General features: G+C 41.8%; 1 protein-coding gene across 2 annotated transcripts in view; it reads left to right on the forward strand.

The window, feature by feature from the left end:
• LOC106569835 (MAP kinase-interacting serine/threonine-protein kinase 2) overlaps window positions 1-20723 on the forward strand; it is a 55363-nt gene that overhangs the window by 28085 nt on the left and 6555 nt on the right. For both annotated transcript variants that reach the window (XM_082961054.1, XM_082961053.1), the window contains exons 10-11: window positions 15035-15229; window positions 20033-20197. In XM_082961054.1, coding sequence (XP_082817180.1) covers window positions 15035-15229; window positions 20033-20197 — 360 coding nt within the window. The remainder of the gene's footprint in view (window positions 1-15034; window positions 15230-20032; window positions 20198-20723) is intronic.

The following is a 20723-nucleotide window of genomic DNA, read 5'->3' on the forward strand; positions in this document are numbered from 1 at the left end:
GTACCAGGTAATTGGGGGTAGATATATACACAGGGTTCCAGTACCAGATCACCAGGTAATTGGGGGTAGATATATACACAGGGTTCCAGTACCAGGTAATTGGGGGTAGATCTATACACAGGGTTCCAGTACCAGGTAATTGGGGGTAGATATATACACAGGGTTCCAGTACCAGGTCACCAGGTAATTGGGGGTAGATGTATACACAGGGTTCCAGTACCAGGTCACCAGGTAATTGGGGTAGATGTATACACAGGGTTCCAGAACCAGGTCACCAGGTAATTGGGGTAGATATATACACAGGAACCCAGTACCAGGTCCATGTTACCAGGTAATTGGGGGTAGATATATACACATGGTTCCAGTACCAGGTCACCAGGTAATTGGTGTAGATATATACACAGGGTCCCAGCACCAGGTCACCAGGTAATTGGGGGTAGATATATACACAGGGTTCCAGTACCAGGTCACCAGGTAATTGGGGGTAGATATATACACAGGGTTCCAGTACCAGGTCACCAGGTAATTGGGGGTAGATATATACACAGGGTTCCAGTACCAGGTCACCAGGTAATTGGGGGTAGATATATACACAGGGTTCCAGTACCAGGTAATTGGGGGTAGATATATATACACAGGGTTCCAGTACCAGGTCACCAGGTAATTGGGGTAGATATATACACAGGGTTCCAGTACCAGGTAATTGGGGGTAGATATATACACAGGGTTCCAGTACCAGGTCACCAGGTAATTGGGGGTAGATATATACACAGGGTTCCAGTACCAGGTAATTGGGGGTAGATATATACACAGGGTTCCAGTACCAGGTCACCAGGTAATTGGGGTAGATATATACACAGGGTTCCAGTACCAGGTAATTGGGGGTAGATATATACACAGGGTTCCAGTACCAGGTCACCAGGTAATTGGGGTAGATATATACACAGGGTTCCAGTACCAGGTCACCAGGTAATTGGGGGTAGATATATACACAGGGTTCCAGTACCAGGTCACCAGGTAATTGGGGGTAGATATATACACAGGGTTCCAGTACCAGGTCACCAGATAATTGGGGTAGATATATACACAGGGTTCCAATACCAGATCACCAGGTAATTGGGGGTAGATATATACACAGGGTTCCAGTACCAGGTCACCAGGTAATTGGGATAGATATATAAACAGGGTTCCGGTACCAGGTCCATGTTACCACGTATTTGGGGTAGATATGAGGGTGTGGTGAGACCTGCTGGGTTAGATGATACTTTTCTCATCAGTAATCTTTAAAAAAACAACAACCGTATACTTAAAACTGGAAATCAACCAATCCTCCGTCATTAACACAATGGAAAGGTGAACTGCTTTATTATCTAAATGTTGAAAGTGTGTGAGTGACAGAGAGACTAAATGGTGCAGTTTGAGACTGTGTGGCACAGAGTGATGTGGGCGCTGGAGATGGGGGGGTGAGCAGGTGGTTCTGGGCAGGTGTGATGTCATGTGTATGTTTTGTATTCATAAAAATATATATATTTTTAGCTAGCAACAGCAGTCCGCTAGCTAGCTAGGTAGCTGTTTAGCTTTCAAGCTAATTTGTGGACCAGCTTGCTCCTTACCTCATTGGGTTTTCCCTCGCAGGCAGGGAGAATGTGATATGTGTTGGTATAAATTACATCTGTAGTTTTGGCTATAGTCAGTAAATGTCTCAGGAAATCTTATTTTCAAACTTGGAAACAGCTGAGTGTGTTTCAGAAAGGGAATAGATATCCTCTCCATGTTCCAGAAAGGGAATAGATATCCTCTCCATGTTCCAGAAAGGGAATAGATATCCTCTCCTTGTTTCAGAAACGGAATAGATATCCTCTCCGTGTTTCAGAAAGGGAATAGATATCCTCTCCTTGTTTCAGAAAGGGAATAGATTTCCTCTCCTTGCTGATCACTTGTCTTAGGGCTGAGAACCAGCCATGATCATGTTGATAGCCAGAAACTTGTCATCTACTTATAAATCAGCCTCAGTTTTTTTCTTTCAGGGTCTAAATGGCTTTTATAAAGGCTTGTCAGTTCTGGTAGCAAGCAGGGTCTAAATGGCTTTTATAAAGGCTTATCAGTTCTGGTAGCAAGCCAGCACTGAAGTGACATAAATAAAACATGCAGCAGTGTTGTTTAAGTGAGTCATGTCTATATTTATCAATCAGCTCCTGCATTCTCCTCCTCTGCTACACAAACATGAACATTAGCATTTTATATATACAGACAGCACAGTGACCTACAGGCTTTTTAGGTGTTCTAAAGCCTAGATTCTCCTCTACAGCAGCCCGAACCTCTGGGCCCCTAAGAATATACAATATGCCGTCCAACCATGCACTTCTGTGAGTCATTCTGTATCAAAATGTAACAATCCGCTTCTGCTTTCCCTGTAACGTCGCCGGATCTCTAGGCTTTCCCTGTAACGTCGCCGGATCTCTAGGCTTTCCCTGTAACGTCGCTGTATCTCTAGGCTTTCCCTGTAACGTCGCCGGATCTCTAGGCTTTCCCTATAACATCGCCGTATCTCTAGGCTTTCCCTGTAACGTCGCCGTATCTCTAGGCTTTCCCTATAACATCGTCGGATCTCTAGGCTTTCCCTATAACGTCGTCGGATCTCTAGGCTTTCCCTGTAACGTCGCCGGATCTCTAGGCTTTCCCTGTAACGTCGCCGGATCTCTAGGCTTTCCCTGTAACGTCGCCGGATCTCTAGGCTTTCCCTGTAACGTCGCCGGATCTCTAGGCTTTCCCTGTAACGTCGCCGGATCTCTAGGCTTTCCCTGTAACGTCTCTAATACCGGGTGACGCTACACGTCTCTGACTGGGCCCTTAATGCCGGGTGGACACTACACGTCTCTTACTGGGCCCTAAATGCCGGGTGGACACTACACGTCTCTGACTGGGCCCCTAATGCCGGGTGGACACAACACGTCTCTTACTGGGCCCTTAATGCCGGGTGACACTACACGTCTCTGACTGGGCCCCTAATGCCGGGTGGACACAACACGTCTCTGACTGGGCCCTTAATGCCGGGTGGACACTACACGTCTCTTACTGGGCCCTTAATGCCGGGTGACACTACACGTCTCTTACTAGGCCCTTAATGCCGGGTGGACACTACACGTCTCTGACTGGGCCCTTAATGCCGGGTGGACACTACACGTCTCTTACTGGGCCCTTAATACCCGGGTGGACACTACACGTCTCTTCAAGCAGCCTCATAAATGTTTTCAGTCAGACATTCACGCTTGCCATACAGAGTTGAAATATCTAAACAATACATTTTGAATTTAATAACATTTCTTGTGATCTTTAGAACTGTGAACGCATAGTACTAGTAGTCTCCTGCTGGTGAGTCTACACTTTCTGTGTGATGTGACTCATCTCACTGTCTTCTTCTCTGGCTATATTCTCATGAAATCTATTTCATAATTGGTTTTAATCAGATATTATGCATTTTAACCTCTCTCGGGTATGTGGGACGAAATCGTCCCACCTAGTCAACAGCCAGTGGAATCGAGTGGCGCGAAATTCAAAAACCTTAATAATGCTATAACTTCAATTTCTCAAACATATGACTATTTTACACCATTTTAAAGACAAGCCTCTCGTTAACTTCTCTAGGGCCAGTGGGACGAAATCGTCCCACCTACGTAACAGCCAGTGGAATCCTGTGGCGCGTTATTCAAATACCTTAGAAATGCTATTACTTCAATTTCTCAAACATATGACTATTTTACACCATTTTAAAGACAAGACTCTCGTTAATCTAAACACACTGTCCGATTTCAAAAAGGCTTTACAACGAAAGCAAAACATTAGATTATGTCAGCAGAGTACCCAGCCAGAAATAATCAGACACCCATTTTTCAAGCTAGCATATAATGTCACGTAAACCCAAACCACAGCTAAATGCAGCACTAACCTTTGATGATCTTCATCAGATGACACACCTAGGACATTATGTTATACAATACATGCATGTTTTGTTCAATCAAGTTCATATTTATATCAAAAAACAGCTTTTTACATTAGCATGTGACGTTCAGAACTAGCATACCCCCCGCAAACTTCCGGTGAATTTACTAAATTACTCACGATAAACGTTCACAAAAAACATAACAATTATTTTAAGAATTATAGATAGAGAACCCCTTTATGCAATCGCGGTGTCCGATTTTAAAATAGCTTTCGGTGAAAGCACATTTTGCAATATTCTGAGTAGATAGCCCGGCCATCACGGGCTAGCTATTTTGACACCCACCAAGTTTGGCACTCACCAAACTCAGATTTACTATAAGAAAAATTGGATTACCTTTGCTGTTCTTCGTCAGAATGCACTCCCAGGACTTCTACTTCAATAACAAATGTTGGTTTGGTTCAAAATAATCCATAGTTATGTTCAAATATCCTCTGTTTTGTTCGTGCGTTCAAGACACTATCCGAAGTGTAAAGAAGGGTGACGCGCACGACGCATTTCGTGACCAAAAAATTCTAAATATTCCATTACCGTACTTCGAAGCATGTCAACCGCTGTTTAAAATCAATTTTCATGCAATTTTTCTCGTAAAAAAGCCATAATATTCCGACCGGGAAAGCGTGTTTATGTTCAAAGAGAGAGAAAATAAAAACATGGGATCCCCTCGTGCACGAGCCTCAGTCTGATGGTCCTCTGATAGAGCACTTACCAAAGGCGCTAATGTGTTTCAGCCTGGGGCTGGAATTACATCATTCAGCTTTTTCCCGGGTTCTGAGAGCCTATGGGAACCGTAGGAAGTGTCACGTGACAGCAAAGATCCTAAATGTTCAATAAACAGAGCCAAGAAGCCCAAGGAATGGTCAGAGAGGGTACTTCCTGTTTGGAATCTTCTCAGGTTTTTGCCTGCCATATGAGTTCTGTTATACTCACAGACACCATTCAAACAGTTTTAGAAACTTTAGGGTGTTTTCTATCCAAAGCCAATAATTATATGCATATTCTAGTTTCTGGGCAGTAGTAATAACCAGATTAAATGGGGTACGTTTTTTTTATCCGGCCTTGTAAATACTGCCCCCTAGCCCTAACAGGTTAATCTAACCACATTGTCCGATTTCAAAAAGGCTTTACAACGAAAGCAAAACATTAGATTATGTCAGGAGAGTACCCAGCCAGAAATAATCACACACCCATTTTTCAAACAAGCATATAATGTCACAAAACCAAAACCACAGCTAAATGCAGCACTAACCTTTGATCTTCATCAGATGACACTCCTAGGACATTATGTTATACAATACATGCATGTTTTGTTCAATCAAGTTCATATTTATATCAAAGTGACGTTCAGAACTAGCATACCCACCGAAAACCTCCGGTGAATTTACTAAATTACTCATGATAAACGTTCACAAAATACATAACAATTATTTTAAGAATGATAGAAACAGAACTCCTTTATGCAATCGCGGTGTCAGATTTTAAAATAGCTTTTCGGCAAAAGCACATTTTGCAATATTCTGAGTAGATAGCTCGCCATCACGGGCTAGCTAATTTGACACCCACCAAGTTTGGCATTCACTAAACTCAGAATTACTATAAGAAAAATTTGATTACCTTTGCTGTTCTTCGTCAGAATGCACTCCCAGGACTTCTACTTCAACCACAAATGTTGTTTTGGCTCAGAATAATCCATAGTTATGTTCAAATATCCTCTGTTTTGTCTGTGCGTTCAGGTCCTTATCCGAACGGTGACGCGAGGACGCATGTCGTGACAAAACATTTCAAAATATTCCATTACCGTACTTCAGTAATCAATTATTATGCTATTTTTCTCGTAAAATAGCGATAATATTCCAACCGGGCGACATTGTTTGTGTTCAAAGGCTGAAAGAAAAACATGGCCACTTCTCGGGGCCGCGCATCTCCTGTCTCTGAGCCACCAGCCTGACCACTCACAAACAGCGCTCCTGTACCTAGCCCAGAGACAGCAGAGATCTCATTCCATTTTCTGGCGCCTTCAGAGAGCCTATGGGAGCCTTAGAAATTGTCACGTTACAGCAGAGATCCTGTATTTTCGACAGAGATGCCACAGAAGCACAAGAAATGGTCAGAGAGGGCACTTCCTGTATGGAATCTTTTCAGGTTTTGGCCTGCCATATGAGTTCTGTTATACTCACAGACACCATTCAAACAGTTTTATAAACTTTAGAGTGTTTTCTATCCAAATCTACCAATTATATGCATATTCTCGTTTCTGGAAAAGAGTAGTAACCAGTTTAAATCGAGTACGTTTTTTATCCGGCCGTGAAAATACTGCCCCCTACCCTAGAGAGATTAACACAATTTACACAATTCTCTCAAGTCCAAAAAGTTATAAACAAATAAATGTCTAATATTTTGTAACATTGCTCCCATAATGAAAAGGCGTGAGTTAAACATAACACTGAAAATAACATCTTTAACATTAAAAGTAAAATTGAATCTGACTTCCCCAATTTGAGCTTTTTAGTCATTTCGGTAATGAGAAGACCAGGTGTGGTAAAGGGGGTGTTGGAGAATAAGAACCTCATTCTGAAGACAGCAGAGAATAAACGTCTACTACTCTAGATGATGCATCATGGGAGAATAAAACTTCATTTAAAAACTGATTGGAATTTTTACAGGAAGTATAAAAAGGGTTATATTAAGGAGACACCTCCACAGACACTGTACGTAATAAATATTATAGTTTAATGTCAACTTCAACTATTACACCATTTTTTTATCATTTATGGACAAACTACACTAACATATTTTGTGTTTTTGTTAAATTAAGTGTTGTTTATAAAGTAAATTGTATAAAATGATCTGAGAATTTGATCTAAGAATGTAATCCGGAAGTATTTTGTTCATGAGAATATGAGGTGAAAATGTTAAACATTCAGGCAAACGTAAAATGTATTTAAATAAGACTCTTGGCCACTAGATGTCTTAGTCCCCAGAATGCTAGTGGATTTTTGCAGATGCATCATGCTTGTGTAACTCAATTTGCTACAGACGTGTTTAAAACCGGTTTCATGAGAATCGGCTGGCTATTGCCGATCAATTCTCAAAACTTGTCATTGCACATCTCGCGCTTCAAGAGACTTGCCGATTTTGTGCCTATTTTATTTATTTTTTTAAATCACGTTTGAAAATATTGGGACGGCTCAGGCTGGATCGGTAGCCCTCGGATTGCGTCTCTGTCCCGCTCACGTTAAACTAGTGTCGTGAGGACCACTCTCCCAGAGTAAGCAACGTCATGGGGAATTTGTCTTCCATCTCAAACTTGTCTGGGACAGCTAAATCGAGGCCAGAATTGTGTCGTGTACACCTCTAAGTCTAGAGGTGAGGGAGGTATCTCGATTACAAACTGTTCCTTCCCTATCGCCTGGGGACTTTAAGAATGTACAGTATTTCTAACCTCTGTCTAAGTCTGGTGGAGAGGGAGGTGTTTTTTTCACCACGTCTAAATTAAACTGTTCCTTCACTATCGCCTGGGGACTTTAAGAATGTTCTCAGAGAAAGCAAGCGTGCTGGATATTTATTTTTTTATATTTTTTGTCCACCAGATACCAAAAACGGTGGATTCACTCTGGCATGGGGGTTACATCTCACTAACCCTAACCCTCCACCCCTTCCTCTCTTCTGTCCCTCTTTCCTCCCTTCATTTTAGCAGAATCCATATTTGTTTCTCCTGCTGTTACAAAACCAGTTCTGGGCTTCATTCCAAGGCCCCTACCCTAAATGTAGAAACCACATTTTGATTGGCTGGGCCAGCGGGAAGGAGTGGGCGTGTCAGCTGATCTGTAATGATTTTTAAAATATTTTTTACCACATGCCTGGTTCAGAAGATGTGTTCCAAATGGCACCCTATTCACTATAGGCCCTGGTCAAAAATAGTGCATTATTTAGGGTTCCCTTTGGGATGAATCCAGTCACGGGACTCTACTGATGTTTGTGGATTGTAGAGTGTAGTGTACAGGCAGGATATTACTGTTGGACTGTTGTGGATTCTAGAGTGTAGTGTACAGGCAGGTTATTACTGTTGGACTGTTGTGGATTCTAGAGTGTAGTGTACAGGCAGGATATTACTGTTGTGGATTCTAGAGTAGTGTACAGGCAGGATGTTACTGTTGTGGATTCTAGAGTAGTGTACAGGCAGGTTATTACTGTTGGACTGTTGTGGATTCTAGAGTGTAGTGTACAGGCAGGTTATTACTGTTGGACTGTTGTGGATTCTAGAGTGTAGTGTACAGGCAGGTTATTACTGTTGTGGATTCTAGAGTGTAGTGTACAGGCAGGTTATTACTGTTGGACTGTTGTGGATTCTAGAGTCTAGTGTACAGGCAGGTTATTACTGTTGGACTGTTGTGGATTCTAGAGTGTAGTGTACAGGCAGGTTATTACTGTTGTGGATTCTAGAGTGTAGCGTACAGGCAGGTTATTACTGTTGGACAAAGTTGATGCCTGGAGCCAATAAAACTCAACTTATATATTGCTATTTGACTCAAGTATCTATTAAAAGGTATATATTTTTTACTGTAGGTTGCGTTAGCTAGCCCTGGTCAGCTGCACCTGCACCAAAGCTATGGTATTTTTCATCTCATCCTAGACCTATCACAGGGCTTCCAGAACTTTCTTGGCCCAAAACCCCACATACACACACACACACACACACACACACACACACACACACACACACCACACACACACACACACACAGAGCGCCAGGCATTCCACCATGTTCCAGCAAAGCCAAGGGAGATTAGTATAATGACAGCAGAAACAGACTTAGTTTCTGCTGTAGTTGGGTTTTTTAGTTGTTTGTGGTGCCTAGTTTCATGTTCTGGACCCTGGGGGTGGTAGCTAGCTAGGATGTTAGAAGAAGAATCTACTCCTCCCTTCAGCCCACTGCTAGTGGTTACTGGTTGTTGTGGGAGCTTATTCCCTCCTGATTTCCAGGAATCCTCCAACCAAGATTTTCAGAAAAACCTAAGGACTTTAGGAACGTTTCGGGAATTACCGCTTTCAAAACACTAAGTTCCAGAATTTTGCAACCCTAACACACGGCCTTGACGATTAGTTGAATCAGGTGTTTAAAGTGCAGGGCTAGAACAAAACGTGCATCACTCTCCGAGTGGGGGGTCCTGAACAGCTGTTTGGTGGCGAATCGGGGTACATGCTTGTCGACTGTCTGCCCTACGTGAACAGACAACTGACCAGGCTTCCCCAGAGGATGATGTCTCAGTAGAGAATGAAGACCCTGCTTCTGGACACAACATACAGCCTTCTATATGGAGAGTTCCTTAGCTTAGCAAGGGACTTAATCATCAGACATTACTTTTCAGACATTCAGGTTAACCTCTATGGGCTAGATGGGACGCTTGCCTACTCAACAGCCAGTGGAATCCCGTGGCGCGATATTCAAATACCTTAGAAATGCTATTACTTCAATTTCTCAAACATATGACTATTTTACACCATTTTAAAGACAAGACTCTCGTTAATCTAACCACACTGTCCGATTTCAAAAAGGCTTTACAACGAAAGCAAAACATTAGATTATGTCAGCAGAGTACCCAGCCAGAAATAATCAGACACCCATTTTTCAAGCTAGCATATAATGTCACGTAAACCCAAACCACAGCTAAATGCAGCACTAACCTTTGATGATCTTCATCATATGACACACCTAGGACATTATGTTATACAATACATGCATGTTTTGTTCAATCAAGTTCATATTTATATCAAAAAACAGCTTTTTACATTAGCATGTGACGTTCAGAACTAGCATACCCCCCGCAAACTTCCGGTGAATTTACTAAATTACTCACGATAAACGTTCACAAAAAACATAACAATTATTTTAAGAATTATAGATACAGAACTCCTTTATGCAATCGCGGTGTCCGATTTTAAAATAGCTTTCGGTGAAAGCACATTTTGCAATATTCTGAGTAGATAGCCCGGCCATCACGGGCTAGCTATTTTGACACCCACCAAGTTTGGCACTCACCAAACTCAGATTTACTATAAGAAAAATTGGATTACCTTTGCTGTTCTTCGTCAGAATGCACTCCCAGGACTTCTACTTCAATAACAAATGTTGGTTTGGTTCCAAATAATCCATAGTTCTATCCAAATAGCGGCGTTTTGTTCGTGCGTTCAAGACACTATCCGAAGGGTAAAGAAGGGTGACGCACCCGGCGCATTTCGTGCCAAAATAATTCTAAATATTCCATTACCGTACTTCGAAGCATGTCAAACGCTGTTTAAAATCAATTTTTATGCGATTTTTCTCGTAAAAAAGCGATAATATTCCGACCGGGAAACCCTGTTTTCGTTCAAAGACGAAAAAATAAAAACATGGTGTCGGCTCGTGCACGCGCCCCAGTCTCATTGTTCTCAGATCGACCACTATCCAAATGCGCTACTGTTTTTCAGCCATGGCCTGCAAAGTCACCATTCAACGTTCTGGCGCCTTCTGAGAGCCTATGGGAGCGTTAGAAAATGTCACGTTATGCCAGAGATCCCCTGTTTTGGCTAGAGATGATCAAGAAGGCCAAGAAATAGTCAGAGAGAGCGCTTCCTGTTTGGAATCTTCTCAGGTTTTTGCCTGCCAAAAGAGTTCTGTTATACTCACAGACAGTTTTAGAAACTTTAGGGTGTTTTCTATCCAAATCAAACAATTATATGCATATTCTAGTTACTGGGCAGGAGTAATAACCAGATTAAATCAGGTACGTTTTTTTATCCGGCCGTGCAAATACTGCCCCCTTTCCCCAACAGGTTAACTAATGCTGCTAGGGGTTTATAGTTATTCAGGTTAACTAATGCTAGGGGTTTATAGTTATTCAGGTTAACTAATGCTAGGGGTTTATAGTTATTCAGGTTAACTAATGCTACTAGGGGTTTATAGTTATTCAGGTTAACTAATGCTACTAGGGGTTTATTCAGGTTAACTAATGCTACTAGGGGTTTATAGTTATTCAGGTTAACTAATGCTACTAGGGGTTTATAGTTATTCAGGTTAACTAATGCTACTAGGGGGTTTATAGTTATTCAGGTTAACTAATGCTACTAGGGGGTTTATAGTTATTCAGGTTAACTAATGCTACTAGGGGTTTATAGTTATTCAGGTTAACTAATGCTACTAGGGGGTTTATAGTTATTCAGGTTAACTAATGCTACTAGGGGGTTTATAGTTATTCAGGTTAACTAATGCTACTAGGGGTTTATAGTTATTCAGGTTAACTAATGCTACTAGGGGGTTTATAGTTATTCAGGTTAACTAATGCTACTAGGGGTTTATAGTTATTCAGGTTAACTAATGCTACTAGGGGGTTTATAGTTATTCAGGTTAACTAATGCTACTAGGGGGTTTATAGTTATTCAGGTTAACTAATGCTACTAGGGGGTTTATAGTTATTCAGGTTAACTTATGCTACTAGGGGTTTATAGTTATTCAGGTTAACTAATGCTACTAGGGGTTTATTCAGGTTAACTAATGCTACTAGGGGTTTATAGTTATTCAGGTTAACTAATGCTACTAGGGGTTTATAGTTATTCAGGTTAACTAATGCTACTAGGGGGTTTATAGTTATTCAGGTTAACTAATGCTACTAGGGGTTTATAGTTATTCAGGTTAACTAATGCTACTAGGGGTTTATAGTTATTCAGGTTAACTAATGCTACTAGGGGGTTTATAGTTATTCAGGTTAACTAATGCTACTAGGGGTTTATAGTTATTCAGGTTAACTAATGCTACTAGGGGGTTTATAGTTATTCAGGTTAACTAATGCTACTAGGGGTTTATAGTTATTCAGGTTAACTAATGCTACTAGGGGGTTTATAGTTATTTAGGTTAACTAATGCTACTAGGGGTTTATAGTTATTCAGGTTAACTAATGCTACTAGGGGGTTTATAGTTATTCAGGTTAACTAATGCTACTAGGGGGTTTATAGTTATTCAGGTTAACTAATGCTACTGGGGGTTTATAGTTATTCAGGTTAACTAATGCTACTGGGGGTTTATAGTTATTCAGGTTAACTAATGCTACTGGGGGTTTATAGTTATTCAGGTTAACTAATGCTACTGGGGGTTTATAGTTATTCAGGTTAACTAATGCTACTGGGGGTTTATAGTTATTCAGGTTAACTAATGCTACTGGGGGTTTATAGTTATTCAGGTTAACTAATGCTACTAGGGGTTTATAGTTATTCAGGTTAACTAATGCTACTGGGGGTTTATAGTTATTCAGGTTAACTAATGCTACTAGGGGTTTATAGTTATTCAGGTTAACTAATGCTACTGGGGGTTTATAGTTATTCAGGTTAACTAATGCTACTAGGGGTTTATTCAGGTGGACCAGTTCAACAGTATGATGACAGACATATTCAGGTGGACCAGTTCAACAGTATGATGACAGACATATTCAGGTGGACTAGTTCAACAGTATGATGACAGACTGACATATTCAGGTGGACTCGTTCAACAGCATGATGACTGACATATTCAGGTGGACTAGTTCAACAGTATGATGACAGACAGACATATTCAGGTGGACCAGTTCAACAGTATGATGACAGACTGACATATTCAGGTGGACCAGTTCAACAGTATGATGACAGACATATTCAGGTGGACCAGTTCAACAGTATGATGACAGACATATTCAGGTGGACTAGTTCAACAGTATGATGACAGACATATTCAGGTGGACTAGTTCAACAGTATGATGACAGACTGACATATTCAGGTGGACTTGTTCAACAGCATGATGACTGACATATTCAGGTGGACTAGTTGAACAGTATGATGACTGACATATTCAGGTGGACTAGTTGAACAGTATGATGACAGACAGACATATTCAGGTGGACCAGTTCAACAGTATGATGACAGACTGACATATTCAGGTGGACTAGTTCAACAGTATGATGACAGACATATTCAGGTGGACCAGTTCAACAGTATGATGACAGACTGACATATTTAGGTGGACTAGTTCAACAGTATGATGACAGACATATTCAGGTGGACCAGTTCAACAGTATGATGACAGACTGACATATTTAGGTGGACTAGTTCAACAGTATGATGACAGACATATTCAGGTGGACCAGTTCAACAGTATGATGACTGACATATTCAGGTGGACCAGTGGCTACAGCCTCATGTCCAGACTGATGCTGACATGAGGGAGGAGCCAGAAAATGGATCCTAACTTTAATGAGACTTTTAATTATATACATACAGTTGAAGTGGGAAGTTTACATACACCTTATCCAAATACATTTCAACTCAGTTTTTCACAATTCCTGACATTTAATCCTAGTAAAGATTCCCTGTTTTAGGTCAGTTAGGATCACCACTTTATTTTAAGAATGTGAAATGTCAGGAGTAATAGTATAGAGAATGATTTATTTCTGCTTTTATTTCTTTCATCACATTCCCAGTTTGTCAGAAGTTTACATACACTCAATTAGTGTTTGGTAGCATTGCCATGTGACAGCGGAATCACTAGCCAACGAGACCAGTAACGAACAGCAGAATCACTAGCCAACAAGACCAGTAACGAATAGCAGAATCACTAGCCAACGAGACCAGTAACGAACAGCAGAATCACTAGCCAACGCGACCAGTAACGAATAGCAGAATCACTAGCCAATTAGACCAGTAACGAATAGCAGAATCACTAGCCAATTAGACCAGTAACGAACAGCAGAATCAATAGCCATCAAAACCAGTAACGAACAGCAGAATCACTAGCCAACGAGACGAGTAACAAACAGCGCAATCACTAGCCATCAAAACCAGTAACGAACAGCAGAATCACTTGCCTGTCAATCTACTATCTAGTAGAAAAGTCAGCTTGTCATGCTGTGTGAGAAAGAAATGGCCTATCCCAAACAGACTCTGGGACAGTTGTGGGACGATAGATCCCAAATTCATACAACCAGTAGACCTAGGTTACATGAGTCTGATGCAACAGATCAGAACGTTTAGCTTAGAATGTTGATAAACTATTATTTCTTCACATTATAAGCACACAAGGCAGTAGGTTAAGCTCCAATGTTTGTTAAATAATGCAATTAGTGGGAACATTTTGAAAAAGGGGAGATCTAAAGATGCATCAACTAGCATGGGTTGCTAATATGACTAGGATTATCATCAACTAGCATGGGATGCTAATATGACTAGGATTATCATCAACTAGCATGGGTTAGTAATATGACTAGGATTATCATCAACTAGCATGGGATGCTAATATGACTAAGATTATCATCAACTAGCATGGGTTGCTAATATGACTAGGATTATCATCAACTAGCATGGGATGCTAATATGACTAGGATTATCATTAACTAGCATGGGATGCTAATATGACTAGGATTATCATCAACTAGCATGGGTTGCTAATATGACTAGGATTATCATCAACTAGCATGGGATGCTAATATGACTAGGATTATCATCAACTAGCATGGGTTGCTAATATGACTAGGATTATCATCAACTAGCATGGGATGCTAATATGACTAGGATTATCATCAACTAGCATGGGTTGCTAATATGACTAGGATTATCATCAACTAGCATGGGATGCTAATATGACTAGGATTATCAACGACTAGCATGGGTTGCTAATATGACTAGGATTATCATCTTCTTGAGAAGAGACTACAACAACACCACCGTTTAAACAACACCATCGCTACAATAACACCACCGCTACAACACCGCAACACCCCTCTTCTCTTCACCCCTCACCTCTTCTCTTCACCCCTCACCTCTTCTCCTCTTCACCTCTCACCTCTTCTCCTCTTCACCTCTTCTCCTCTTCACCTCACTTCTCTCCTCACCTCTTCTCTCCTCCTCCTCTCTTCACCACTTCTCTCCTCCTCACCACTTCTCTTCTCCTCACCACTTCTGCTGATCTGTTGTGAAAAGGCTGCGTGTGTAAAATGCAGACTAACAGTATACATCTGTCTCTGGTCTCTCCCCAGTGTGGTTCAGCAGAGTACATGGCTCCAGAGGTAGTGGAGGCCTTCAGTGAGGAGGCTACGATCTATGATAAGCGCTGTGACCTGTGGAGTCTGGGGGTCATCCTGTACATTATGCTGAGTGGGTACCCTCCCTTCGTAGGGCGCTGTGGCACCAACTGTGGCTGGGACTGGGGAGAGCCCTGCCAGGAATGCCAGGTAAGATACGAGCTAACACAAACATATCAATAACATGCTAAAAAACATACACACGCCAATTGTCTTCTACTACTTCTTCTACTACTACTACTACTACCAATACAACACACTACTACTACTACTACTACTACTACTACTACTACCACTACTACTACACTACTACAACAACCACTACTACTACAACACACTACTACTACTACAACACTACAACAACCACTACAACACACTACTACTACTACTACTACTACTACCACTACTACTACTACTACTACACTACTACAACAACCACTACTACTACAACACACTTCTACTACTACCACTACTACCACTACTACTACTACAGTACCACGGCTACTACACTACTACTACTACTACCACTACCACCACTGCTACTACTACTACAGTACCACTACTACTACAGTACCACTACTACCACTACTACAACACATCACTACTACTACCACTACTACTACTACTACTACTACTACTACTACTACTACTACAACACAGCACTACCACTACTACTACTACCACCACCACTACTACTACTACTACTACTACTACAACAACAACAACACACCACTACTACTACTACTATTACTACTACTACTACTACACACCACTACTACTACTACTACTGCACACCACTACTACTACTACTACTACCACTAACTGCAACAACAACACTACTACTACTACCACTACTACTACTACTACCTGCAACAACACTACTACTGCTACAACAACACTACTACAACAACACATTGCTACTAACTGCAACAACACTACTGCAACAACACTACTACAACTACTACCACTACTACTACCACCACCACTACTACATTTACATTTACATTTTAGTCATTTAGCAGACGCTCTTATCCAGAGCGACTTACAGTAGTGAATGCATACATTTCATACAATTTCATACATTTTTTTTTTTACTACTACCACTACTACTACTACCACCACTACTACTACAGTACCACTACTACTACAGTACCACTACTACCACTACTACTACTACTACTACAACACACCACTGCTACTACTACCACTACTACTACAGTACTACTGCTACTACAGTACTACCGCTACTACTACCACTACTACTACTACAACACACCACGCCACTACTACTACTACTACCACTACTACTACTACCACTACTACTACTACTACCACCACTACTACCACTACTACCACCACCACTAATACTACTACCACCACCACTAATACTACTACTACCACTACTACTACAACACACTACTACTACAACACACTACTACTACTACTACTACTACTACTACTACCACTACTACCACTACCACTACTACTACTACTACTACCACCACTACTACTACTACTACAACACACCACTACTACCACTACTACTACTACTACTACTACTACTACTACTACTACAACACACCACTACTACCACTACTACTACTACCACTACTACTACCACTACTACTACTACTACAACACACCACTACTACTACTACTACTACTACTACTACTACTACTACTACAACACACCACTACTACTACTACTACAACCTACTACTACTACTACTACTACAACCTACTACTACTACTTCTACTACCACTACTACCACTACTACTAATACTACAACACACCACTACTACTACTACCACTACTACTACTACTACTACAACACACCACTACTACAACCTACTACCACTACTACAACCTACTACTACTACAACCTACTACTACTACCACTACTACACCACTACTACTACTACAACACACCACTACTACTACCACTACTACTACTACTACTACCACTACTACTACTACTACCACTACTACCACTACTACTACTACTACCACTACCACTACTACTACTACTACTACAACACAACACTACTACTACCACTACCACCACCACCACTACTACCACTACTACTACTACCACTACTACTACTACAGTACCACGGCTACTACACTACTACTACTACTACCACTACCACCACTGCTACTACTACTACAGTACCACTACTACTACAGTACCACTACTACCACTACTACAACACATCACTACTACTACTACTACTACTACTACTACTACAACACAGCACTACCACTACTACTACTACTACCACTACCACCACCACTACTACTACTACTACTACTACAACAACAACACACCACTACTACTACTACTACTACTACTATTACTACTACTACTACTACACACCACTACTACTACTACTGCACACCACTACTACTACTACTACTACCACTAACTGCAACAACAACACTACTACTACTACCACTACTACTACTACTACCTGCAACAACACTACTACTGCTACAACAACACTACTACAACAACACATTGCTACTAACTGCAACAACACTACTGCAACAACACTACTACAACTACTACCACTACTACTACCACCACCACTACTACTACCACTACTACTACTACCACCACTACTACTACAGTACCACTACTACTACAGTACTACTACTACCACTACTACTACTACTACAACACACCACTGCTACTACTACCACTACTACTACAGTACTACTGCTACTACAGTACTACCGCTATTACTACCACTACTACTACTACAACACACCACGCCACTACTACTACTACTACCACTACTACTACTACCACTACTACTACTACTACCACCACTACTACCACTACTACCACCACCACTAATACAACTACCACCACCACTAATACTACTACTACCACTACTACTACTACTACTACTACAACACACTACTACTACTACTACAACACACTACTACTACTACTACTACTACCACTACTACTACTACTACCACTACTACTACTACTACCACTACTACCACTACCACTACTACTACTACTACTACCACCACTACTACTACTACTACTACAACACACCACTACTACCACTACTACTACTACTACTACTACTACTACTACAACACACCACTACTACCACTACTACTACTACTACCACTACTACTACCACTACTACTACTACTACTACAACACACCACTACTACTACTACTACTACTACTACTACTACAACACACCACTACTACTACTACTACAACCTACTACTACTACTACTACTACTACAACCTACTACTACTACTTCTACTACCACTACTACCACTACTACTAATACTACAACACACCACTACTACTACTACCACTACTACTACTACTACTACTACAACCTACTACCACTACTACAACCTACTACCACTACTACAACCTACTACTACTACAACCTACTACTACTACCACTACTACACCACTACTACTACTACAACACACCACCACTACTACTACTACTACAGTACTACTGCTACTACAGTACTACCACTACTACCACTACTACTACTACTACAACACACCACGCCACTACTACTACTACTACCACTACTACTACTACTACTACTACTACCACCACTACTACCACTACTACTAATACTACTACTACCACTACTACTACTACCACTACTACTACTACTACAACACACTACTACTACCACCACTACCACTACTACCACTACTACTACTACAACACACCACTACTACTACCACTACTACTACTACCACTACTACTACTACTACCACTACTACCACTACTACTACTACTACCACTACCACTACTACTACTACTACTACAACACAACACTACTACTACCACTACCACTACTACCACTACCACCACCACTACTACTACCACTACCACCACCACTACTACTACCACTACTACTACTACTACTACTACTACTACCACTACTACTACTACCACTACTACTTCTACCACTACTACTACTACTACTACTACCACTACTACTACTACTACAACACACCACTACTACTACTACTACTACTACTACTACAACACACCACTACTACTACTACTACTACAACCTACTACTACTACTACTACAACCTACTACTACTACTTCTACTACTACTACTACTACTACCACTACTACTAATACTACAACACACCACTACTACTACTACCACTACTACAACACACCACTACTACAACCTACTACCACTACTACAACCTACTACCACTACTACACCACTACTACTACCACTACAATGCTGCTGCTGCTGCAACAGCACTCCCATAGAGAAGTAGAGGCACATATCAACGTGTTGAGACCCCTACCCTGCTCCCTACCCCCCTACCCAGCTCCCTACCCAGCTCCCTTCCCAGCTCCCTACCCAGCTCCTTACCCAGCACCCTACCCAGCACCCTACCCTTCACCCTACCCCTCACCCTACCCTGCTCCCTACCCTGTTCCCTAACCCTGTACCCTACCCTGTACCCTACCCTGTCCCCTAACCCCCCTACCCTGAGCCCTACCCTGTACTCCACCCTACCCCGCTCCCTACCCTGTCCCCTACCCTTTCCCCTACCTCCCCTACCCTCTTCCCTACCCTGGCCCCTACCCTGTACTCTACCCTGCCCCCTACCCCCCCTATCATTTTCCCTTACCCTGCTCCCTACCCTGTTCCCTGCTCCCTACCCTGCTCCCTACACCCTACCCTGCCCCCTACCCTGGTCTCTTTCTGTTGCTCTGAACATGATGCCTCTAAAGATGCCCGTCTGTTAGTGATATTAAAGCCAGTTTGGCCAGACTAAAACAACCAACACATTTTTTTTAAGAACCTTTCTACAACAGTATGTCTTTTGTCACATCTCCAGAACATGCTGTTTGAGAGCATCTTAAGTTCTTAAATCTATAACTGTCCCCAAACCCAGTCTCTCTCTTGGCTCCTCTCCAGAACATGCTGTTTGAGAGCATTCAGGAGGGGAAGTACGAGTTCCCTGAGAAGGACTGGAAGCAGATCTCCTCTGGAGCTAAAGACCTCATCACCAGACTTCTGGTCAGAGATGCCAAGAACCGCCTCAGTGCTGCTCAGGTCCTGCAGCACCCCTGGGTCCAAGGGGTATGGATCTTATCTGTTTCTGTCTCTCTGTGTCTCTCTGTGTGTCTCTGTTCTTGGGCACAGGCACTATGGTGGTCTACATGAAACACGTAGGTATTACACACTGGGTCAGGGAGAGGTGAAAATGTTAGTGAAGACACTTGCCAGCTGGTCAGGTTTATGCTCTGAGTACGTGTCCTGGTAATCCATCTGGCCCCGTGTTAACCTGTTTAAAGGTCTTACTCACATCGGCTATGGAGAGCGAGATCACAGTCGTCTGGAACAGCTGGTGCTCAAATGCATGGTTCAGTGTTGCTTGCCTCGAATTTAGCTCATCTGGTAGGCACTGGGCAGTTTGTGGCGGGATTTCTCTTTGTGTAAGCCATGATAGTTTGCAAAGCCCTGCCACATCCAAGGAGTGTCAGAGCCAGCGTAGTAGAATTTGAGCTTAGGTACTGTATTGACGCTTGGACTGTTTGATGGCTCTCATTCCGTCTGGCTTTCTTTCTCTCACTTGTCTGTCTCTCTCAATCTTTCTTTTGATCTC

This window comes from Salmo salar, chromosome 14 (genome assembly GCF_965601325.2).
Source record: "Salmo salar chromosome 14, fSalSal1, whole genome shotgun sequence".
NCBI classification, from domain to species: domain Eukaryota; kingdom Metazoa; phylum Chordata; class Actinopteri; order Salmoniformes; family Salmonidae; genus Salmo; species Salmo salar.